This window comes from Copadichromis virginalis, linkage group LG19 (assembly GCF_057382275.1).
Source record: "Copadichromis virginalis isolate Kocher_CV1m ecotype Utaka linkage group LG19, C_Virginalis_male_GT1.1, whole genome shotgun sequence".
Lineage (NCBI taxonomy): Eukaryota > Metazoa > Chordata > Actinopteri > Cichliformes > Cichlidae > Copadichromis > Copadichromis virginalis.
The window spans coordinates 21,956,455-21,981,004 of record NC_140636.1 but is presented as its reverse complement, the minus strand read 5'-3'; the positions used below and the strand labels follow the sequence as shown (position 1 = coordinate 21,981,004).

Here is a 24,550-nt window from a genome sequence, read left to right as displayed (position 1 = left end):
TCCTGATTATTGTCATCCCTAATGGTGGATCACTCATGTACAGCCATGCAGCGACTTTGCAATGCGAGTAGACACTGCCACCATGTGGTGACCACGATGAATGGGATTAAAGCCAAAGTAATAAAAACTGCTTGCATTTAACCAAGACCGCAACAAACATGTTTTACTCTTTAACGGTGAGTAACGTAAAGAGAAACCACTCATCTTTAAAGCACGTGGCCACTTTAAGGATTAGCATGAGCTCCTGGATAAGCTGTTACTATATTAATCCTCAGAAAGCTTGTCTATAATCATATTTGCTCAGTAATCGCCCCTCTGTCCCCTTGAACAAGCGAAAAAATGAACTTTAATTAATTTTTTACTGTTCAAAATCAGGTTTTTCTCAGTATAAAGGCCGTCAGAGCCAAAGACTGTACAAAAAAGTGGATGTAGTCACCACTGGAGCCAGAAGTGATCATATGTGGATGAAAGGGAGGAGCAATAAGTTATAAACTGCAAAATGCACCAACAGCCCAAACATAGCAGAGAGGTCCAGTTAGCACACACCAGGTACAGATGTCTTTGTTGGAACACCTGTTAGTCAAATGTGTGCCCAGTATTCAGATGTATTCCAAATACATTTGGCCCCATGATGTCGTTATAGTTAGCTTTTATAATCCTGTAAAGTTGGGCCCTTTAACATGGAAGTCTATGGGGAGTGACTCGCTTTTGGGACCAGCCCCAAAAGTCAAAAACAAGTGCTCCTTAAAAAATAAGAGTTGGGTGCACAAGTTTGCATTTATTTAGGATTTGGCACTGCATAAAGCAGGTGGTATAATGTACACAGAAACTTCACCTCAAATCAAAAGCTAGATGGTTGAAACTTCGACACAATCTGGGGTTCCAAAAAAACAATGATCCCAAAGATACATTCAAAGATACTGGTTGTGTAAATGCCTATGTGTGTATGTAAACTTCGAACACAACTGCAGTTTTATTACACCTAAGAGCCATTGACTTTCACCCTGTGTGCCTCTTCATTGTACAATACATAGAATATCTAAACAAAAAGCCTTGAATTGTATCAGAGGACTTGAAATAAAGTCAAAATCTTAATACAACCCATAAATGTTTGCACTTTGCTATATCAGCTTCATTACAGCAAGGTTTGAGCCACACGTGTTCAAACAGGATCTTGTGGTAGTTATGAGCTTGGCTTAATCTTCACTCTCAAGCTTATCCACTACTGTATGTGCACACAAGAAAGCTGCAGCACCTGCACTGCAAACCCTCCAATTTTAATTAATGTTGCTCAATACTGACTTGAGAAACGACAAACGAACAGAATTAACAGTTGTGAAGCTTTATTGAGTTCAATCGCAGAAATTTTAATGCGTATGTGAATCTCTTGAACCACATTCACAAAGTATTTTAAAAAACTGACATAAAAAAAGGAAAGGAAATGCAGTGGGCATTTTATTAGTATCAAATTATAAACTTATTTAGAGACAAACGTGTTCAGGCCCTCAACACCCAATAGGGTGGAGATTAAGAAAACTCAGCAGGTGGAATAAGGCCATGATTTAAAAACAAATCTAAATCCATTACAAAAATGAAAGAAAAAAAATCCAGACAAATAACTAGCTGAAGTCTTTGCAGATTCACATATCAGGGCAGTGAATGAAACGTGTACAAATACGTCATCACAAGCGTAATCACAGCAACAACCGGGAGCTCGCATTACCAAAACATACTCGTCAACATTTTGGAGAATCAATGACGTGACCAAAAGCCACAGAGTGCTGGATGGAATCAAAACATGGCAGACAGCTTAGACTGTAACGGGCATCATCACCAACTGAGTATTTCGTATATATGAAATGCCTGTACAAAGATGGGATACATAAATCTCACAAAAACAAAACTTCCTTCTACGGAGACGCATCCAAAATTAAGATTTACAAATAATAAACACGAAAGTGTCATTAATGACAGTCTTTATTTCAAAAGAAGCCATATAAAAAGGCAATGCATCCCCTTCACTAAAACAAAGAAGGAAAAAAAAGAAAGGAAAAAGACTTAGACCCACACCGAGCAACTACAAGTCTATGTTACAACATACAGGTGTACCCATCTCAGTGTTTGCTGTCTGCTGAGGCGGAGCGGGAACGAGAGCGGGACTGGGAGCGAGAGCGAGAGCGGGAACGAGAGCGGGGAGACTGTTTGTCCTGAGCCGGTGCAGGTGAACGCGAGCGAGATCTGGAGCGCGACTTGGAGCGAGACTTGGAGCGGGACGGGGATCTGGCTGAGGCCTTGCCCCCTCCTGACGTCTTCTTCTCGGGAGTCCGGCTGGCGGATCTGGATCGGCTCCTGGAGCGGTTGCGGCTCCTGGAGCGACTCTTTGAGCGGGAGTAGCTGCGGGAGCGAGAGCGGCTCTTGCTGTGACTGCGGGGAGAGAGAGAGAGAGAGCGCGCAATTACAACACAATGTTTCGGCTTTTCAAAATAAAATATTAAATCTCTTAACAGTTTGTCAAACTGACTTGAAACCTCGCAAATTCCTGAACAATTTATGGATACAACCTAAAATAAATTAAAAAACCTTACTTTCTGCTGTCCTCAAACATCTTCAGCTTGCGACCATTCAGTTCTGTCCCATCAAGCTTGGATATGGCATTCTTCATGTCACTGCGGGATGCAAACTCAACCACCCTGCATGAAAAGAGAAATTAGTGGACAAACAGTTCACATTAGGAATACAGAAAGGCTCAACTCAAAAAACAGCAACTCACCCTTCGTTTTTGGTGGGTCTGTGAGCGTCCACAAAGGTAACTTCCCCTGCTTTCCTCATCAGGTCCTTCAGGTCCTATTTTTAAAAGCATAAAGGCGGGTTAGCAACGGGGAATGAAACCTGAGGTGTCAGTGAGAGCCTTCTCAGACCTGGAGGGAGAGAAATGAACAGGCAGCAAGAAACCACTGAAACTTGGGTCATCTAGTCCTGACGTTTGTCACTTAGTGATAAGCTTCCATTTCAGTGGAGGCCACGTAAACAAAAGAGCCACACAAATTGCATTTTGAGAGTGGACAAGTGTTGCTTTTTCATTTATTTATTCTTTTAAATTCCTTTTGTACCCTTAAATTATATTTTTAAGCACATCAAACAAAACCAGATTGAATTGTATTATAAAACGCCTGAAGGGTAACATAGAACTGTGTTTGGTTTTTTTGGGTGAACGGATGAATTTCTGTATGCCAACTATTTATACGATTGAGATAATGCTATGTACTTACAGGCAAAACTATGGGTAGGTGGAAAAAAACCCTAATGTGGACTTCCTTTTTGTTGATGTATTAGTTCTAAAGAGATTTGGCTCAACAGAGATACACTGTTTACGTGAGTCCCCTTTAGGACTGTAACTCTACACCCCGTTACCACCCGACCCTAAACAAACCCAATCACATGAGTTTTATGCTACTTACCGCTCCATACCCAGGAAGATATTAGCATAGAGCCACTTGTCCAAATAGCAAATGGGAACCAATGCAGTGTTAAGCCCTTGAGAAACGCCCTCGGCCTTGACTCAGCATCCGGCCTCCACAAGTAAGGAACCACCAGAGATCAAGGAGGAGGGGTGTGCGCCCGACCCAACACCCCCCACAGCTCCATCAGCAACAGAAAAAGACCCAAATGGGAGAGTGTAGGGACCGTGGATTTGAGGGGGGTTACATCAGTCGGGAGTGCCAGCCCACAGAACCTCCAGACTGTGGCTACGGACCTCCTAAGGCTACCGTATCCTGCGCTAGACCACTCTCACCCGTTACTGGGCCCAGCCAAGACTTTACATCAGCGGCAACTGCGTGTAAGGAAAGGCACCAAATGGACACTATTCAGAAAAACAACCAGCAGAGGGCGCTACACACTTGTGACACCCAGTGGAGGGTGTGCATTTACCTCTGATACAAAGGAAACCATATCAGAGCAGCTGTTTGAAAAAATAAATAAAAACAGTTAAATGTTTTTGTTAGAATGCCTGGCATCAGTAATAACATGTGCTTTTGTGTGGAGAGAAAAAAAAAAAAAAAAAAAAAGAGTGTTTAAAAGGAAAAAGTATTTATAAACACTAGGGGGCTTCCTATAGTAAATAGAAAATTGCCTGGTATGTGTTGTTTTCTGTACCTTGTGTGTTTAAAGAAACTGACCCGGCCAATAAAATTAATTTTGCTCCTTTACAAAACTAGGTCATTTTTAAAAAGCTTGTGTCCTGTTGTCTCTTACCTGCCAGCTCGTCCGCGAAGACAAGTTCTCCACAACGAGTCTGTGGTCAGTCCGCACTGGAGGGCCATATCTGCAGAGGCAACAAACACCAGCACAGCTTTGATTACATTTTCTGTAAGGAGCACAGATCCGGTGAATGCATCCACATCCGGATCTGCCTTTGTGCCTGAAAACACGGCTGGTGTCTCGTCACGTTCACCGTCTACCTTAGGGTTCTGTAAATATTTGAGTTTGCTTCAGAGGTGAAACTCAACACTGGCCAATCCTATTTTAGTGTAGTCCATTAGAGACTCTCAATCCTACTTTCCTGCCACATGTATGCAAATTTGTATGTGTATCTTTCCAGCTTGTATAATATTGGTTGAGCTGTCACAGGACTGTATTTGACTTTGGACCAGATAAACTATTGTCACACCCAGTTTCCACGTAACAGGATCTGTTATCACGTGTCAGAGGTTTACAACCTAATATCAATATTTAATCTGCATCTGTCCATTTATTAGAATTTTATTTATTTAACATCATTATTTCTTTTTACATGAATATTATCTTTAAGTGCTTTTTATAAAATTATTACTTTGTTTTAAAGGAAGCTACTGAAAATGTGCTGTACCTGGATCCACTGCTGCGAGACTGACGATAGCCGCCGCCACCACCACCACCACCACCGCCGCCGCCTCCGAAACGTCCCATTCCAGGGCCGCCACCTCTTCCTCTTCTGGAGCGAGCATGCTCAATAGTGACCCTGATGGGCAAAAAAAGAGGTTCAATCAGTGTTATCAGATTATATACAAAGTAATTATATCTGATTAAATGTGTGTGCTCCATGTGACTCAGGCATGCGACAGCTCCACCACAGGGAGCCTGACGTCATTATTTTGCGATAAGCAAGACTGAGGAAAAAGAAGTTATCAGCTCAGAGAAATTATTCTTAATAACTAGGAACTAGTTCTCCTTTCCAGCCACTGTCTGAATGTTTACTTCTTGTTTTGAAGGGCCTCCTGAGTTGTGTCAAACACTCACAAATGAGCCTTTAAAAGGTCTGTGGCAGTCTAACAGCACAGAAAGAGGAACCGGGACCAGCCAAGGAAATTTACTTATAAAATGAAGAAGCTGCTCGGTCATAGAGTATAAACAGCTTGTAAGGTTCTCAAAAAATAAACTTAATAAGCTGCGATAAAGTAGCAATTATATCTTGCTGGAAAAAAGTCAAATGTAACCGACCCACACCCACCAAATAAGACATAAAGACAACATCATTACCGTTCACTACACAGTTCTTTGCCATTTAGCTCATACACAGCATCATCTGCATCTCTGTGGTCATCAAATTCCTGAAAGGAAGAGGAAAATGTGATTATGTATAAGCAAAAACACTTTGAAAACTCTCACTTTGCACAAAAAAAAAAAATGCTCAAACTCACCACAAAGCCAAAACCATTCTTCAAGTTGATCTCACGGATGCGACCATAGCCCTTGAAAAACTTCTCCACATCTCTCTCTCTGGCGTGAGGACTCAAGCGTCCAATGAAGACACGGCAGCCACTCATGATGATTTTATCAGCTGAGATGAAAGAGTAATTAGTTAACAGCATCTAGCTCAGCGCTTTTACCGCACAAAGTGTTTACTCGTTGCTTTTTATTTATGTGCTAGTCATGTGCTGCCTTTTATGGCCAAGATAAGCAGGCCACACCCCTTGAAACAAAGGTCACATCCGCTGCAAAAATACAAGTTAATCAACCAATATCTAAATTAAATATTAACCACAAAAAGAAAAAAAAAGCAGATAGTTTAAACTACATGTATTTTATGAAACTTTAGCTAAATTAATTATGTTAATCCGTTTTAGATTTGCATGACAAATAACGTAAAGAGACTTGCAATACACTCAAGCTAGGGTGAAAAACAGGCCCCTGGCAAACTGAACAAAGCTCAACAGGATCGGAACACGCACCATGATCCCTCTCCGGTTTAAACGAGTGTAGTTTAGCTTGTAAGCAAAAAAAAAAACTGGGCTTAGCGTACCCCGACGGTTCGCAGGCTATTTGCATCATCGAGCTCAAAATGGAAAACGGTTTTGTATGGAGCTATTGACTGAAACCGTACAATCATTCTCACGGCTAAATTGTAATTTAAAGCGCGTTTATCAATATTTACAGGTATTTCCACACATTTTCTTCTTATGCGATATGAAATGTGCAGACAGCACAACAACGGCGATCAAGGGGCCCGTTAAAACAGCTCAATGGATCTGCATCAAAGGAGAAAAAAAAGAGTCCGATTGCATTGCAGGTAATCAGTAATGATTAAATAATCGATTCTCTCCGATTATGAGACACCAGAAAAATGACTTGGGGCCTTGCCAATCGGCCTCAGATAAACCATCGGCGTCGATTATTATTGCAATCCTACCTTAAATTAGAGGATCGCTGGTAAGGGGATGTAAAAGACTGCGGATCTGACAAATAATGTGCTATATTAGCTGGGTAACAGTAAGCACAAGCAGGCCTCATCACAATTTCGCTCTTGACGCTCGCCTCGAGGTCATCCCCAGCTAGCCGAAGCTAGCCTGTGACCTAACTTCGGTTTCAGCGCGAAGAACGCGCCAATTTAACGTTTGACAAAAATCGCAAAATCCTTGAAATAACACAAATACGCTTTAATAACCGCTCACCTGTTTCTTTGTTCCTAATAGAGCTGCTTGGGCCTTGTTGCTTTCGCTGCTGGCTCGCTCCTGCTCAAAGTAGGTCACCGACTGTGCTGAATCAAAATGGCGAGTGAGCATAAAAAGAGCAGAGACCGCAAAATGCGTTGCTGCCCTCACAGTGTCACGTGATTGCAGCAGGTAACGCTTAACTAGGTTTACGCTGTTAGAGCCATGGGCTTTACCCCCAGTAATATTTACAGCTAAAATAATAAACCATCCACATAAAATAACAAAGAATGTGTGCAAACGACAAACGAGTACATGCATTAAGGTTAGCGTCTTCGAATACTTGAAAGGAGGATAAGACACAGATTTGGCAACTCATATCAGCCTATTCTTGGGTACGCAGCGTTCTGCATGCCTTAATCTTAAGTAATTTTCATACTAGTTGCAATGATTTTACTCCTTTATGATATTATTTCCTTAAGGATTATTAAAATTTGTACATAATATATCACAAGTAGGGTTAGTTTTCAAGAAAATTAAAACATTTTTTCACATCCTGTATCGCAAGCCCTACAGGCCTCATTTCCTAACCGTGCTGAAGCACAAACCTAAGCGTAAACTTGCCACTCACAAAACTCTTACTCTGTTTATCAATATTGAATTTGTTCTTTATAAACCAATTTATAAGTACCTCTTACCATGGCATGAACAAATGAAAGCCTGGCTGTGTTAGGAAGTTAAAACGCAAGTCTTTAAAATAATTACTACTACTAATAATAATAATAATGTCAAACACGTTTTTCCAAAATACCAAAAGGCAATGCATACAATTGCAGTTAAAATAAAATAATAAGAGTAAAAAATAGAATTGCATGTAAAAATACAAAATACTGCATGTAAAGGCGTAGACTTTGACCTTTTAATTTAAATCTTTTTCTTGTATTCCTTATTTCATATCAAATCTTAAACTAGCACACCTTTCATTGAAAATGACTTTTTATTGCAATCCACGTTCTTTTTTTTCTTTAACTTTATCTGGCTTCCTGTTTATTACTTCCACGTTCGATATTATTTGCATGAGTGCCTGTCATTCTGTCTGTAAACAAGACAGTTTGAAAAGTTTTGAATTAATTCTGATAAAACTTTGTAGGGGTGTAGAGTGAGTTCATGTTAATGATCCATTAAAATCTGTCTCACATCCACTGATGTCTTCAAGGTGAACTTAATGATTTATTGGTCAACAGCTGACAAAAAGTCTTGTAACCTGTTTCGTGTGTATTGTCGACATATAAAAAAAATACCTTAAAAGATTTGAAATATTATGTCACAATTGACCTCTGACCTCTTCTTCAAGGTCAAATATGGCCAGACTTACAAAAAATGACTTTTATCTTTAACACTATGCTTAAAATCCCACAGCCTTTCTTTGTATTGGCAACATTTAGGAAACAATACTGGTAAACTGGGATTCTAAGTATCACATGGATTGTCCCAATTGACCTCTGATCTCTCTTTTATTTTCACATATGCATTTCTTTCAAGTTGACCAAAAATGTGTTATTCTTACTGCACTGCAAACATTTTTAAATTATTTTTCTTTAACTATTAACACTCCCGTGGAAACATTTTGGAAAGCTGTGCCTTTTTTCTAACTTTCTCTTTGTTTGTTTCAGTTTCTTCAGTCAGACCTTCCTTCCTGTCTTTTCTTAATGGCTTCTTTCTTGCAACATTGTCATCAATTTCTCTGCTTCAACAAACTCATTAAAACTGTACAAACCCTGTTCTTGTATTTCCATGTATCTTTGCACATTTAAATAAATTGCTGCACCTCTTTCACCTTTTCCTATTAAAATATAAAGAAATGAGGGGTGGTTCATGATTCTTTCACAGTACTGAACATCCAAAAGATAAAAGAATAAGTATTTTATACTAAAAATGTGAATGATAATTTGAAATATACAAATATATGTGTTATGGTCCTCCAGTGCCCATATTTTGGACTATAACAGAAGAAGCCAGGCATCACTTAGGATTCCATCTCTTTTATTCTAGCACTATCATCATTGTTAAAATTGTCCTGGGTTAGGAAAAACAAATACAAGGTTTAGGTTGACACAGTACAACAGAAAAAAAAAAAACCTGTCTGGTTTGCTTTGTAGAAAGTGTTGAAGACTTTTGAGCATGTAGTACTGATCACTGTACACTCCCTCTCCCTATCAACTCAAAATGAACCAAAAAGTTGATCACAGCACACTTCAAAAAAACTAAGAATATGCCAACATATAGGGAGATACGGTAGCTTATTTATGAACAAGAAGAAAATAAAATGAAAAAGTTAATTTGCACTTTTGAGCCCATTTATGAACGGGATGACTGTCACTACTACAAGTATGTGATTTCCTTCCTGAGAAAAGAAAGCTGTCCTTCAACGCACCACAGCAGGAGAGGTGGGGAACAAAGATTCAAACACGTGGCCTCGTCTTCTTCAAGCAAGGAGCAGGTCTTCATCGTTGTAACAGTTTCTTAATCAGGGTCCAAAGTCATTGATGTCGTCTTTTACTGACATGTATGCTAAACCTGCAGTGACTGGAACTAATTTTACGACATCACAATTCCCCCCCTCTGAGAACGTGAGCTTCTCTCTCTCTATCTCCTCATAATGACTCATTATTTTAAAAGGCTCAAATACTTTCTGTAAAAACATCACTGGGGAAATCAATCAATATAATATGTACTTAGTTAACAGTTTTATATTAGGAAAAATGCTCTTTTATACTGTTGCGATATTATCACCAGTCTAATGTTCATAGGATTCATATCTAAGAAACTGTCTACCTCAGTTTAGCATGACAGGAACTAGTTACAAGGACTAGCATGGTTCTGTAAAAAGGTCACATAATCCTCCGCTAACACCTCTAACATGTTGTATATGGCTTGTTTAATACTCACAAACACTGTGTGTCTCTCTGTGACTGGTCCCAGTCAAGAAAAAGACCCACAGGTCTTTTTTTCCAGTCCTACGCCTTAGTCTGATTAAACAAACACAATATAACTGTGAGCTTCAGTGATGTTTACCTGCTGGCTGTAACTCAATATTAACTGTAGAGGCATAACATGGACTTTATGTTGTATTTTAAATCTAGGCAAGAGAGCCAACGGGGGTATTTAAAAAGAACATTATCTTTAATGACTTCTGCAATTTAGAGGAAACACTGAATGTCTGTCGTTCTTTCTCGTGGCAGCTCGGTCTCAAAGGTGAAAAAGATGTCATCCAGGGGAAATCTGTCTGTAAATGTCTATTTTCCCTTTCTGTAAGTTAACGCACCTTTATAATATAAAGATCACTTGGATATAAAAGTATAGACAAAATGTGTTCTGGGTCACAAAGTCAATATTTGTCAGAGTAGCAGCTTGACTTTCTTTGTGTTTGTGTCTCTGAGATGTTCACAGGTCGTGACTGGGCTGTCCGAGGCTGTGTGCACAGCGGCACTGTTTGCCCTTGATTGTTTCAAACCGTCTATGTTTAAAACAAGCTTGAACGAAGGTAATCGCTTTAAAAAATAGAAGAAGGAGCTTCTATCTGAAGTAAGTTAAGTGGGATCTTTTGTTAATTTCTTTCCACATGCAGGACTTTTACTCACTCAGATTGAACTCAGGGAACAATCAAATCTTTTTCCTTTTTTTTTTTACCCGTTAACCCTCTAAAATGGCCAAAGAAAAGTTCCAAACAAAGAAAGCCGAATCAACAACATCAGGCAAAGGCCACATAGAGGTTATCGAACGAGAACTTGTTGGAGTCGAGCAGATTCCTGCTGACGTAACCATCCAGTGTCTATGTGGTCATTCTACAAAAGCAGCTCTGAAGGCAGGGCAGGGAACAAGGCTGACAAAGATTTCAAAGTTTGTGGAAAAGACTAATAATAACATACTACAAACTTCAGATCTACAAGTAGTCACTGTCAAAATCAGACACGCACTTCAGGGCTCAGGGAAAAGCACGCCCTCGTCATGCTGTCGTCTGCTGAAAGGACAAACGGCTTCTCTGTAAGTCTGTAGGCCTGAAGTCTCTGGCAGCAGCTCTCTTTTCAAAAAGGAAACTCTTCTTTTCCTGCCTCTTTTACGCAGAGGACAAACAGTATGAGGTCAGGTGGTTGTTCAAGCCTACAAATGCCATCAGAAGCAGTGGTGAGAAGGTCCAGAGGTCACGTCACACTCTGGTGTGACGACAGCTGTGGGAGGAGCCCGAGCCAGCGGCTGTGGCTCCAGACGGCGACGAAGGGTCCTCGTCGCTCGACTCGTTATGCTCCTCTTTGTGAAGGCCGAGGCTGATGTGGCTCTGCAGGGCGGCCGGGGTTAACCACTCCTTGGGTAGGCAGCTCTGCAGGAAAGGGATGCAGGAGCTGAAGTACGCCAGTCTGTTGACCCAGCGGGGGATTTCCCGTCCACACAGCAACTGAAAAAAGTTTGAATAAGTGATGATAAGAGCTGTATCCCACATACTGTCTTTGTTTTAGCTGTTTTAGAGCATAAGGCATTTAAACATTAGAAGAAAATGTGGTTATAGACGGTTATGTGGATGTGTTCCTTATTTCTCTTTATGTATAATGAAGTTAAAGTCTAGCGGCTGACTAGCAGACCTCAGTAAATGGACCATGGCCCAAGACCTCAGTATGGCCTAATAATTATCCTTATTGCTGTTTTAGAGAGGAGCGGTGCTTCAAAGGATAGTTGCAGATTTCTGTCAGAATCTGCAGATTATACAGTACAAATAAAATGTTCACGTTTCTCCAACGTTGTCTTCCAAACAGTTTCACTATCTACACTGGATGGCCAGGAAGCGTTCACGTTGTCTTCTCCGGCACTGATAATTGGCGTCTGTCTTGTGTCAGTGACGTAAAAGACGGATTTAATGCGACATGACCGTTCAAACAACAGTCGCTTTCTAAAACATCAGATATGTATCGGATTCAGGACCACATGCGAAAGTGACCCAGGTCGGATTTGGACATATCAGATTTGTGCTGTTCACACTGACATACCATGATCGGATATGGGTCGCATAGGGACAAAAAAGTTGGATTTAATGTGCTTTCGCCTGCAGTTAGTATCCTACATTTTGTTTTGATGCACGCTCAATCATCCAGGTAAGGAAATCCCAATTTTTTTTTGAGATTTCCTTACAGCTTTTTGGGGTACATCCTACATTTCCCAAGATGCAGCTTGACCAAGTAATGCAATGCTACTGCAGGATGTTTTTTCTTTAATTGGGTTTTTATTGGTAAGCCACCAATAAAGAGGCAGAAAAAACGACTAAGATTAGTGCCCTTAGCGATGCTCACATTCATACAGGGATTTCTTTATTTTGTCCACTTTAAGCACTTTATCTACTTCATACCTCGAAGCCAAAGGAGCTTGCAAAGAAAAGCGTCTGGACTTCTTTAAGTTACTTCAAGACGTTTCACTTCTCATCCAAGAAGCTTCTTCAGTTCTAAGGTCAAATGGTGGGGAGTCCCAGATTTAAACCTAGTGGGAGTATCCCCCCACAGAGGGACAAAAGGACCCCCTGATGATCCTCTAATCGCCCGTGCCAAGGTGTGAAAATGGGTGTGGGTCCCAATCAGCCAGAGTTTCGGGTGAGTTCATTGTGAAACCTAGCCCCACCTTATCATGCGAATTCCTGAGATCAGATGGCCCAGGATGTGAGTGGGCGTTAAGGGGTCTGGGAAGGGATCTCAAAACTGGATTATAGATGGCAGAGAGTTGGTGTCGTAAACCACCGCCTCTGTTCAAAGATGGTCGCTCACAGTGGAGATAGATGGCTTCTTTCACTCCTCTTTCAAACCATCTGTCCTCTCTGTCCAAAATGTGAACATTGGCATCCTCGAAAGAGTGTCCTTTGTCCCTAAGATGCAGATGGACTGCTGAGTCTTGTCCTGTGGAGGTGGCTCTTCTGTGTTGTGCCATGCGCTTGTGAAGTGGCTGTTTGGTCTCTCCAATGTAGAGGTCTGGGCATTCCTCGCTGCACTGTGCAGCATACACCACATTGCTAAGTCTGTGTTTTGGCGTTTTGTCTTTCGGGTGAACCAGTTTTTGTCTGAGCGTGTTGCTGGGTCGCTTTTCTTTGCAAGCTCCTTTGACTACGATGACCTGGATGACTGAGAACCTTCACAGACATATTTCATACCTCGTAGTTAACTTTGCAGGCACGTGTTTGAAAAGAACATTTGCATAATACTACACGAACCCCAAAACCCCAAATTGCTGACCTCATAATGGTGCCGGAGGAAAAGGACAGCAAGGGTTGTCTTCAAAAAGTTCCTACCTCAACAAATACCATTTCATTCATGACTGAAATTCCTAGTGTGGATTTTGGTGGTATGACTGCTTGACACGATGCTTACAAAGCATTACTAAAAAATTACAAACAGGCAATGTGTTGTTAAACAAAACATATTAAGTTATCTTAGCAAAGGTGATAACCTTCTATCTGTCATAATCCTAGGGTCTTTGCTATTTTTCGATTATTGTGACTCGGGACTTCTTGCATAGCTTTAATTTTGAGTGTCTGTTTTTCTTCCTTTATAGAATGCTTCTGTTTTTTAAATTATTCTTTTACAGACAGTGTTATAGTCTAGTTTCCATGGAATTACAGTTTCTACTTTGAGTTTATTGTTCTTCATGTGTTTACTTCCCTCAGGGTTTCCCTAATTTTTCCTTCCTCTGCCTCATCCTTCTCTTTTGTCTTTGACCTGCAGGCCTTCTTTGTCTGTGTCTTCGTGTTAACGTCTGAATATCTTTATCTAGATATAAAACCCCAAAGCTGGATGCTTTACAACTACTAAACTGTTTGTCCTTTTATTGTTCTTCTCCTGTGGTAGTTTGATGCTGAATGAACCTCCTGAACCACAGAAGGCACTTTTACAACTTTCACTAAGACTGCTTGTAATGACTTAACTGACCTTCGATGTGTAGCTCTAAATGTATTCCTGTGCACAAATTTTCGCTTGAAAAGGAAGATTTCTTTTGTCTTTTTTACAGGTTTTTACTTAGACCTAGAGGAACATAGTTGTATGAGACTGACCTCAGACAGCGAGGAGGAGAAGTGGTTGCAGTTTTTGTGCATTAGATGGTAGGCGTTCCCTTTGAACTCTTTACCGAGCTCCTCCATGATTTTATCTATGTCCTCCTCTGTGAAGTCAGTGGTGCCCAAAACAATGGCCTCCCTGTTTAAAAGCAGAAAGAGTTACGTGAGCACACTCACCTCCACCATTAACAGCATCACAGTGCACTGTATGCTAAAATGGAGCACGCTCACTTGAATTTGAATGTCTCTCCCAGTTCGGCAGCATTGCCGGGGTTGATTTCAAAGATGCCACTGAAAGGGTATGGATGGCCTCCATATGCAAATTCTGTGTGGCAGAGGACAAAGAGGCAAAACACAGGTTAGCGCTTTGAATGAAAGCACTGAGCAACTGTAATTACACAGAAGCACACAATTAATCACAGACACACTGTTCTTAAATTATTAGGCCTGTTTAATTGCAGGTCTCTCAGCCCTTTGTTTACAGCCTTCTTAGGAAAAACTGTGATCAACAAAGTATTGCATAGAGATGCTTAAACATGTAGCTAAATGCAAGTTAGTAAATACTAAGTTAACTAAACTACACCAATAAAACCTCCACCTGATTTTGTCCAAAAGATGGACTAAATGCAACCAAGTCTACGCGTTTTATACTTTATTATTAGGTCCAAAGTAGCGTTAGATCAGTGGCAGTATATTTAATTCATGGGTCATTAATTCAAACTCAGGTTATTATGAGTAAATTCCATTAATGGAGTCATTTCCTCTCCTAGTAAAGCCCATATTTTCGCTATCATCATATTTCTCTGTGCAGAGAGCCAATATTTCCAGTTGCAAGGATGTAATGGATTCCCAGTGATCTGGTTTCATGCTGGTTTCTGCCTCTATTTTAAAACCAAACACACACACACACACACACACACACACACAGTGAGTCAGTGATGACTCAACCCAGGGAAATGGGGTCATGATATTAGGAACATAACCCGTTATTCCATTTTTAAAACCAGACTTCATCTGTGCAGTGATGCACCGCTCCGAGTTTCCACTCGTAGTGTTATTCTGATGCCACTAACTTGGATTTCAGAGACATACAGGAAGCTCCGTTCTTACCTCTCCCATAAATCTCAATGCCTGAGTGGAAGACACCAATGCCCAGATTGGACGTGTATTCGTTTATCCAATACTGCAGAGAAACACAGAGAGAAGGAAAGAGTCAGGAAGGAGAAACCATGCGGCTGCCCTGCAGAATCACACTGCGATCTATAATAGCACTGTCTTATACTTTATTACCAAATAAGAAGTGAACGGCTTTGACTGCACATGCATGTTTTAGTGCATTTTGGACATTTTTCAACTTTCTTGGCATTTTTAGAATACACTTACTCTCTGTACTGTTTGTATAGGCCTGTGCAGTAAAGCTATACCAGAAGCTTGCTCTGTACAAAGGTGACGAAGCCTTCCCGCCAGCGGCTCTAAAGTTCACTTTTTTATAATGTTCGATTAAACCAACAAATGTGCAGATTTAATTTGCGTGTCAGTGATGTGAGGATTCCTATTAGCACATGTCTATGTGCTTTATTTCTCCATGTTGTGTGCAGGTCATCTGACTGTTGCAAGGTTTTTAGTTTAGCATAAAATGCCTGTCCTGTAGCAGAATACTCCTCCTACTGTTGGTAGAAAGTATTTAATTTAATTTACCTACACTTTAGAGCACGAATCAGTGCATTTGTTGGCTTTACCTACACATTTATATTCAGATTGCAAAAGCATTGGCATACCAGCATCCACTGAGAATGCCCAGTGATGGATAGATTGGCCACAGAACAGCATTGCGATCAATCACAGACTGGACTACGGGAGGAAATTTTACCCATCATCCTTTGATGGTGGTGTTGTGAGCCAACCTGCTTGCCCTTCACTGCAGACAGTTATGAGATAATTCACTGAAGGTCCAAAGCTCCCTCACCCAACACCCACCGACACTCCCCTATCCTCAGACACCCCAGGGAAAACATGCTAAGAGCCATCTTTGCTACCCCAGCTGTCCCTTATTAATAATAAATCATGTTTCCGGACGTAGAATAATACAATAAAAGCATTTCCACCGCACTGCTTCGTGTCAGCAGGCTCTCCTCATGTTTTTGCAGTGACCTCCTGCCTTTTAGCTCTCACATGAGGGATGGAAGAATAATACAACCAGAAGGAAACAGTCTACAAGGACAAACATGTCCAATGACTTGACTTCCCCGAGAGTGCACAAACAACTGAGTCCCATTAGCGGAGCTTTCTTTTATTTCCTGCCTTTGCAGATAAAGCATGCATCGCTGCACACATCTACAAATCGCTTAGATTTCATTTCAGAGATGATTGATTCATCATCCTCGTCGATTTACTCTCATCCTGCTGCTTCCTCTTCTTGTCGTGCTGAATTCCCCACAAATTATTTAAGGCTGACTTTGGCTGTCACCGCCCTCGTGATCACTTTCTCCCAGTTTAACAACAACAACATGACCTGTTAAGTCCCAGCACAGTGGAGCCACCACCCTGGAATTTAATCAGCTGTTTAAGCAGCTGTTACTTCTGCTGTCACAATGAGATCCTCATCTGTGAGATAGTTTGAAGTTATCAGGAGGAAGCTGCCAGGTCCAAAGCTGCACCTGGCTTCGTTTGTGGTTGTACGCAAGTGCGTGCCAGTATACACTCTCAGTTCTGGTGTGAATCATGACTGTATTCCTTCTCCAAACAGTCTTAAAGCTTGGAGATGAAAGCACTTGTTGAAATATTTAACTTCACTAAGAATAGAAAAATGTGGGATTCAAATACCTAGTGGGGAAATTTCTTGCTTTAAATATAAGCTCTACAGTTTTATTTTACAAGTGAGAACCTTCTCTTTAAGAAATCTTCAGGAACAGTTCTCCAGGCTTTGTGGAGACCAGTCTATGACTCTTGCATGTTTTTTCTATCCAGGTTTTTACTGCATATACAGTGGGATTACTGTCATGCTGAAAAATGAAGGTGCTGTCAGATGCTTTCCACGTGGTATTACATGGTGTCTCACAATATGATGGTACTTTTCTCTGACCTGTGTCAGGTCTTTGTTGGATTCCCCCTAATTCTTAATAACTTTCACATACTTTTAATCTGCTGTAGATAGTTTTTAAGGCTGACACTTCTTTTGTCCTCCACTTGTCCATTTATCTTATTTTTTAAAGAACACATTGTACAGCATCCTGAGATATGACAAGGTTTTGACTGATAGCTGTTTTGGTGCCTTATTAGTACAAAAAATGTTATGCCTGTCAAATTGTTTTATATTTGCCATTTTTCATAGAGTCAACAAAAGAACAATTTTTTTCATGACAGGCTGTTAGTAACAAAAGTGCCCAAAGATACAGTTTAAAATGGGTTCTTTGCTAAGCTGTCCGTCTGGTTCATCCCTTGAGTTAAATGCTTTTTTTATGCTTGAATGATTCATAGGTCTGTGGTAAGTGGATTAAAAAAAACAAAAAACACTTCTGAAAACAGTCGTGTATAAAAAGTGGCCTGAAAATGAGTGAAAACGCACCAAATGTCTACAGAAAAACTCTGAAGGACCTTCAGAAAGCTTGGAGAACTATTGCTGATGACCACTTTAAAGTTTACAAGAAAGTCGGGATCCTCAAAATATAAAGAAATGACACATGCCTCAAGATTTCTGCAAATTACTTAATTACTCATGAATGTTTTTTTATATATATTTTTAAAATTCTCTTCTGTCCTGGCTTTGAGATGTAGCTAAAGTCCACCATTTTGCTTTATTATCAAACTTTGTCTTGGATACTGAGTGAAATCCCTGAATTTACAACACATTCTGTGTTTGTTGTTGCACAGAATCGTATTTTATTTGTCTGCATGCTGCTAAATGATAACATTGTTTCAATCTAAATGGAGGAATTCTGCATAAGATTCACACAGGACACTGCTCAGCAGTACAGTATGCGAAAACAGCCACTGGGTCCAAGTCTGAATGAGGACCCTTGTCCTTTGCTGGTGTGTTTGTGTATACATATGATGTGAATCCCAGGCACAGAGACAGAGGTCAGAAGATTGAGGGAGTCTCTTGTTTCACAGGTCTGTGGTTGCCTAGTGGCCTATAAAACAAAATTTTCCTATCATTCTTCTTTTCTTTCTTACTTTCTTCACTTTAAATGTCAGAGATAAATGACTCCACCTGCCAAATGGGGCTCACAGTTAAATAATGCCTAGAATAAAACAATGTAGTCACGTCTGCAGCAGACCAACCTACATGCTGAGCGGCTACGAAACCACCCAGGCTCTTCTTCACTTGGCGTTGCAGTAAATCTTTGAAGGTGGGTGTAACAGCAAAAAATTATACAAAAAAATGCTTTGTTTTAGTGTGACACTACAAGAATGTGAAGTGGAAACCTCAGCTTTAAAAGTGATACTGTAAGAGTGGACTTTGCTGCAGGTACCCCACTCCCTGGTTTTCAAAGCATGAGCACATGTGGATTCCTTCACTCCCCAAGCCATTGTTCTGAGTGTAAATACCAAACAGAGGACAGTGACTAAAAAGAAAACAGAAAGTGAGTGCACTTTGGTTCAGGTGGATCCTTACCATATCATACACGTTAAGGATGACGGGTTCATTAGCCATGGTTTTAACCTGAGCTGGAAAGGCAAACCTTAGTCCGCGTTTTAAGGTTGTCAGCACCTCCTCACCCGGTGGAGTCACAGGGCCACACGGTGGAAGGCAGGAGCTGCAACGGGCAGACCTCTGCAGGAGGGACGGCCGATGCTCATTCCCCCACAAGGCAACAAAACTGCATGGACGCAGCTCCGCGCGTAAAAGTCTAAAGAAAGTGGGCAGCTGAGGGCTGAGATAGATGTCACAGAGCCATTACGGCAAGTACGGTCAGGAACTCAGATCCGAGCAGGGCAAAGCGAGGTGCAGCAATGAAAGAGGCCCATCTCCGAGCCCCGAAATATAATCAGCTGTTAAGGGAAATCGATGGTGGCAGCAGGCGCCTTTGCGTAATAACAGCAACCACGGCACTCAGCTCACAGCATCAGATCAGGGGTGATGATGTGATCCATAGTCGACACGAAGGCCCTGCATGCGCTGAAATCCGAGGCGGGTGCCCTCCTGTCATCATGAGCGAAAAGGCGACAGCTAGAGCAGATGGAAGTCGAGGATGGAGGCGGAGTGCGGGCCATTTTCACGCGGAGGATGATGGAGCAACTGCGGGAGGGAAAGACTCCTGGGCCATGGCGGTTAATTACAGCTGATAGGGGAGTCAAGTTCAGCAGGAGCATCCCCAGCCGGTGCTGCTGCTACTGCTGGTCAGCATCAAACATCCTCTTCGTAGAGAAGGGAGGACAGCAGACTCAAACCTCCGCGATACGACCCCCAAAACATCGCCGATCCTCTCCCCGAGACCGCTCCACGAAGGCTTCCAAATCGGTTTCACCAAGTCCCGAAGCGGCCGAGATGCATCCGTATTGTGCGGCTATTATCCAGCTCTGGCTCTGCCTCCCCGGTTGATTACATCATATGTGCCTGCAAGGCATCCTCCAACAGCTGATGGGAGACAGAGCCGCTGGTGGGAGTACAGGAGCACATTTTGTTACAAAAGACACCTCTTTACTATTTCTGTCAGCCCGCTCGACAGACTGAAATGCTCTTAATGTTCCACCTCCAACTTAAACCGATTTAGGGAACACTCGGTTTAAAGTGAGAGAAACAATTTCAGCGTTTTGTGTACTTAAAAAAAACTCAACTGGTGCTACACTTTGACACAAAAAGGAAAAAAATACTCTTAATATTCGCAAATCCACTTTTACTTTGAAAAACAAACAGACCACATCCGGTGTTGGTCAACGTCCAAAATTCCAACCAAAAAAAGAAATAAAAAGGAAAAAAGAGATAATTTATAATTTCTCTTTAATGTCAAATAATGAAATTATTTGTTTTCGTGTTTCGGAAATCTCAGTTTTAAAAAAACGAAACTCACTAACCAATAACTTTAAATAAAAAAAACATGAAAAAAAAACTACTTAGACTACATTAAAAACTTAAGATGTGCACGCATTCCTAATTTACTATCATTTTAGAAACTTAGAAGTAAATTTGGATGAATAAATTAATCCGCTTATGATAAAGTATAATGGCTGGATGGGCACTTTGTTTGGAACAAATAAATACAATTACAGATCAAACTATTTTCAATCTACAGAGAGGATTACATGAAATAGGATAGCACAATTAATACACATGCAGATGATGATGAAACATATACTAACTTGCTATATTTGCTTTAAACGTATATATTTATATATATATATATATTAAAACTCAACCTCCCCCTTGAATTAGTAATTCACCTGCTTAAAGTCACCTCAGGTTTGACCCTCAAAGCTAAACACAACATTGTAGTTTATAATTAAATGGCTCACAATTCTAAACATCCTGAATTTGCAGTTCTCTCTGACGTTCCTTATTGAGTACTTTTTATTTTGTGCAATCTTCCACTAGCGTCTTGTTTTTATTCACTTAAGTAAAACATTACTTGCCTTAAAGATCGACCTCCACCCCCCAAATAACCCCAAACTAAAAATCACAACCCCCCCCCCCCACACACACACACACCAGTTAATTCTTCATGAATTTTAATAGTTGCCTGCTGGATGACAAACACACAGTATTTGCATATTTTATTACACTTTTCACATCTCTTTCTCTGAGATACTTTACATCCTACCGTCTCACTCAGCAGAGCAACATGAAATGTATTTACAGACCACACACCACCACAGTGGACACGATTCACTTCTTCTTTACTTGCACTATGGTCCTTAATGGAGGAGTTGCATGATTGTGGCTAGTGCAAGAAGAAACGTAAAAACATCTACAGAGGCTGACAGCAAATCGTTTCTTAGCTGCGTTTCAGTGTCGAGCTGCTGTTTGGTCCGTCAGACAAATACAAACAATTTCTTTCGCATGTTCATCTATGTTCAAGCTCAGCAGGAGGTTTAGTGTCTTTATACACACTGGCCTCAAATCGCAATAAGACGAGTGTTTCAGCCTGAAGAAATGAGCCTGATTTCAGATCAGCGGTTCACCCTGAGTGGCCTGACCAAGAGTTTTTTTCTAAGGTACCAAATTCATACTACTGAGTTCATATTACCAAACTGTGGACAAGTGTCACAGACTAATAACCAAATATTAGGTGATTTCACTAACCCATCTTCTCATAGGTTAGCTGTCTGAGCCACAGGGCTCTACGCTGTCATCCAGCTGCTCTGTTGCACCAAGTAATGTTAATCCCACACACAACTTCCTGTACTTGGAATGCTCATTAGAACACTGAATGTGTATTCATCTGCAGCTGAAAACAGTCCCCAATAAATACACCATTTCCTCCTGCTTGAGTAAGGTTTTCAATAAATTTCAGTCACCAGAAGTCTTTAAATAAAATATTTTTTTTTATGTAATAATATATCTGATGTCTATTTTTAAACATTTAAGAGAGACGACTGGCTCATTATAGGTTCTGGTCTTTTAACAGGCTACAGTGAGGGCGGATGGGTCTGATTTTCATTTTGAGAGCAAAATGAAGCAACGCAATCTCCTCCGTTTCTTTGCAAACAGGAAAAAGGCACACAAAAAAAAAGTCCATTATGAGCTTTTATCACAGCAACTGCTTTCATCAGTTGCCACAGCTCCTGATAAACACCACATTAGGGTGCTGCTCCTCCCACAATTCTGTGCAACACTTCAAAATGAAAATCAAACCTATGTGTGTGAAGCATGAAGGTAGAGTTCAGAGAGATCCCCCATTCAATGATGGAGGCTTAGATGCCTACAAGTGACTGAACCTAAACACTCTTTCAGTTTATAATGATCAGGTTCAAGCAGTCAGACTCTATCCAAAGATTAAATAGTTTTGCATATACAAGCAGCCATTTTTTTCTGCCTGAGAAACTCAGTCCAGCAGCAGGAATGTATACACCCTTCTTTTACTTACCATCGTAAAGCTACCTAATAAAAGTTATCTCATCTCTGTGGTAAGACTTTTTGCATAGGAGGGGTATCAAAAAGCTATCATTAATCACAAAATATGCACGTATGTGTGTGGGGGGGGACCTCATCAGTGACACCAGCACCTGCTAATCGCAAAAACAAGATCTACTTTTCACATTTTGTTCCCTCTCTCATGTAGTTGGCATTTAGCAATGGTTTTTGATCCTAAAAATTATGTACAGACATTGCGCTTTCTAAGCGCGCCGCCTGTAAATGTAAAAGAGGATTGCGGCAGCTCCCGTTAACACTGCCAGTAATCCCAGAATAGACGCAGGAGACTGGTGTTCGGACTCAGAGCCTGTGGAGCCGTTCATGTGGTGGGATTCCTGCAAGACATAAAAAGGAGCAAAGATTAAAGTTGCACTGAGGGGATACTGACACAAATGTTTGTGGTGGACAGAGAAAACTTATCTTCTGTGGTTGTTTATACATGCGTGCACATACGCACACTTATTTTAAGCTCAACAACCGACGGAAAGTAAAACTCTCACGCGCAGTTTAAAGATGCTTATCTCTACAGGTATGTTCATGACATCACTGATTTGCATAACCGTCAGGAAACAGTTTTAACAGAAAGGATCTGATACGCTTGGAGGCGCACTGTACTGCACTAACTGGTAGCAGTTCTTCTTTATGTTTTGGTGTTTTTTGTTTGTATTGGCATTGCCAGACTTATTTTTTGCTTATTTCTCACTTTGAATTCAAGAAACATTAAAAGATGCTAAAGGGCAATCAGCAATTTAAATTCCTCCAGCAGAGCTATAAACTTTTACAGACTTGTTTTGCATGATGCACCTCTCCGTCCTCCTTAGCTTGCAGCAGTGAGACTGTTTATAAAAACCTGCTGACACTCGCACATCACCACTACTCTTGTTACCAGTGAAATTCAGAATTAATTTTAAAATTGTCTTAATAACATAAAGCTTGAAACAATAATGCTCTAGAGCTACTGAGACCACATAACAAGCAGTCAGTCTCTCTGATCTGAGAGTGTAGCTCCTGACTCCTGACCTTTTTCTGTATAAGGAGCTCCACTTCCTCCCCAGCTGTCCGAAACAGCTCCACCACGGCTTTGTGTGTCCGGCCTTCTAGCACAGCTCCGTTTATCTAGAAATATTAAAGTTAATAAATAAATAAAAGCTCACTTCCAACCCGTTCTGCAGCATATATTTGGTTTCATTTTCTATTAGTGAGCTGTTAAGAGAAAAGGCCATGGTGAATGCATGACATCTCTTCAAATGTGTCTTTTTCAGTCCAAAGCAAAAACATGACGCTTTTATTACCGAGAGGATCTTGTCGCCCTCCTGTAGTCTTCCGTCCTGGCCTGCAGCTCCATCTTCTTTGATTTTAGACACGTATACACCACTGTCATTGTACACATACTGCTGGTCCACGCCCCCAACTATATTGAAACCCAAGCCTCAAAAGAAAACACATTAGTGTAATCAGTATATAATCAGGTTCACCAGACCAGCAGCTGCTGACCCAATCAATAATATTTATCCAAGTAGATCAAAGTTCAAGAGGAAATCTTCCAAAGCTGCACTGCTACTTAGACGAGCAGATTAAAAGCAAGACCAACCTGACAAAATGTTACATAACCGAGTGTAAGCGAGTCTGTAAAATAAATAAACCACTGGTGTCTATGAACGAGCTGTCCATCAGCGTGATAGGGCCGATAACTTTTAAAGATTTTAACACTGGGTCAAAGTGCATAAATCAGCTTTTCCTTTGCAAATAAGGCAGCTGCTAATACTCAGTTGGCCTCGATAATCTACTTCCTCCATTTACGCCACAACGACGCGGAGGTTTGGTCGCTTTTATTTGCAAATTAGCCTTTAGCTTCAGGACACTGAGCACAGCCTGACAGCGATGATTTTTGCTAGCTTTCGCAGCTAGCTAGTGGTGCTATCCACTGGTAACAGTCCCACTAATTATCTCCTTACCAGCCGGTCCTCGCTTCAGCCTTATGGTTTCCACTTTGGAAGAAGTGTCCAGAGAGCCGTTCATTGTGTCCAAACGTCAACCTGGTAAAATAAATCTTTAGAGAAGAGGGACAAACTATGTATCTGAAGGTGAACTCATTGAGGAGTTTCGATTTGCTTTTTGGCCACCACCGGCGCAGACAGAGCTGTAACAGTGCCCCCTGACGGCAAGAGGCTGAACTCCAGGCTGATTTTCGAATTACAGGGCAGGGAGGCAAATCAGAGACAAGTTATTAAAAAATACTCAATATCAGAGTTAATGAGTGAAGGGAATGGGCTGAGGAGGTGCAAGGAGTGCTTTGAGGAGTTGATGAATAAAAGACATAAAAGAGAAAGGAGGGCAGATGGAGGTCAGTTAGTGAATCAGGGAGTGAAGAGAATTAGTAAGGAGGAAGTGAGAACAGATGTAAAGAGTGGAAAGGGTGTTGGTGACATACCTGTATAGATAGCTAGGCAGTGGAAAATGTACTGGTACAGATTTCCACGAATAAAA

The 24,550-nt window shown here is 41.0% G+C and overlaps 3 protein-coding genes across 3 annotated transcripts; all 3 read right to left on the bottom strand.

The window, feature by feature from the left end:
* Positions 1–1,326: 1,326 nt before the first annotated feature.
* Positions 1,327–7,072, bottom strand: srsf5a (serine and arginine rich splicing factor 5a). The gene is made up of 8 exons (XM_085440886.1): positions 6,930–7,072; positions 5,679–5,818; positions 5,518–5,588; positions 4,868–4,999; positions 4,255–4,324; positions 2,771–2,844; positions 2,586–2,690; positions 1,327–2,424 (listed from the first exon to the last, which is right to left on the bottom strand). The coding sequence occupies exons 2-8, from the start codon at positions 5,802–5,804 to the stop codon at positions 2,115–2,117; spliced, it is 888 nt and encodes a 295-aa protein (XP_085297012.1). The 5' UTR covers positions 5,805–5,818; positions 6,930–7,072; the 3' UTR covers positions 1,327–2,114.
* Positions 7,073–8,934: 1,862 nt separating this feature from the next.
* LOC146686023 (deubiquitinase DESI2) lies at positions 8,935–18,708 on the bottom strand. The gene is made up of 5 exons (XM_085440887.1): positions 18,608–18,708; positions 15,103–15,175; positions 14,224–14,317; positions 13,990–14,131; positions 8,935–11,361 (listed from the first exon to the last, which is right to left on the bottom strand). The coding sequence occupies exons 1-5, from the start codon at positions 18,644–18,646 to the stop codon at positions 11,116–11,118; spliced, it is 594 nt and encodes a 197-aa protein (XP_085297013.1). The 5' UTR covers positions 18,647–18,708; the 3' UTR covers positions 8,935–11,115.
* A 1,933-nt stretch (positions 18,709–20,641) lies between these two features.
* Positions 20,642–24,198, bottom strand: synj2bp (synaptojanin 2 binding protein). The gene is made up of 4 exons (XM_085442218.1): positions 24,019–24,198; positions 23,356–23,492; positions 23,084–23,179; positions 20,642–22,398 (listed from the first exon to the last, which is right to left on the bottom strand). The coding sequence occupies exons 1-4, from the start codon at positions 24,080–24,082 to the stop codon at positions 22,267–22,269; spliced, it is 429 nt and encodes a 142-aa protein (XP_085298344.1). The 5' UTR covers positions 24,083–24,198; the 3' UTR covers positions 20,642–22,266.
* Between the last annotated feature and the right edge of the window lie 352 nt (positions 24,199–24,550).

Bases quoted from the DNA above. Each gene is read 5' to 3' on its own strand.
- srsf5a (XM_085440886.1), bottom strand. From the start codon at position 5,804: ATGAGTGGCTGCCGTGTCTTCATTGGACGCTTGAGTCCTCACGCCAGA. The intron at 5,589-5,678 runs GTGAGTTTGAGC...TCTTCCTTTCAG, and splicing joins AGAATGGTTTTGGCTTTGTG to GAATTTGATGACCACAGAGA. The intron at 5,000-5,517 runs GTAATGATGTTG...TTTGCCCATCAG, and splicing joins AAAGAACTGTGTAGTGAACG to GGTCACTATTGAGCATGCTC.
- synj2bp (XM_085442218.1), bottom strand. From the start codon at position 24,082: ATGAACGGCTCTCTGGACACTTCTTCCAAAGTGGAAACCATAAGGCTG. The intron at 23,180-23,355 runs GTAATAAAAGCG...TAATATTTCTAG, and splicing joins AGGGCGACAAGATCCTCTCG to ATAAACGGAGCTGTGCTAGA. The intron at 22,399-23,083 runs GTCAGGAGTCAG...TATGTCTTGCAG, and splicing joins AGCTCCTTATACAGAAAAAG to GAATCCCACCACATGAACGG.
- LOC146686023 (XM_085440887.1), bottom strand. From the start codon at position 18,646: ATGGCTAATGAACCCGTCATCCTTAACGTGTATGATATG. The intron at 15,176-18,607 runs GTAAGGATCCAC...GTTTCTCTGCAG, and splicing joins TCCTTAACGTGTATGATATG to TATTGGATAAACGAATACAC. The intron at 14,318-15,102 runs GTAAGAACGGAG...TCTGCCACACAG, and splicing joins CATTGAGATTTATGGGAGAG to AATTTGCATATGGAGGCCAT.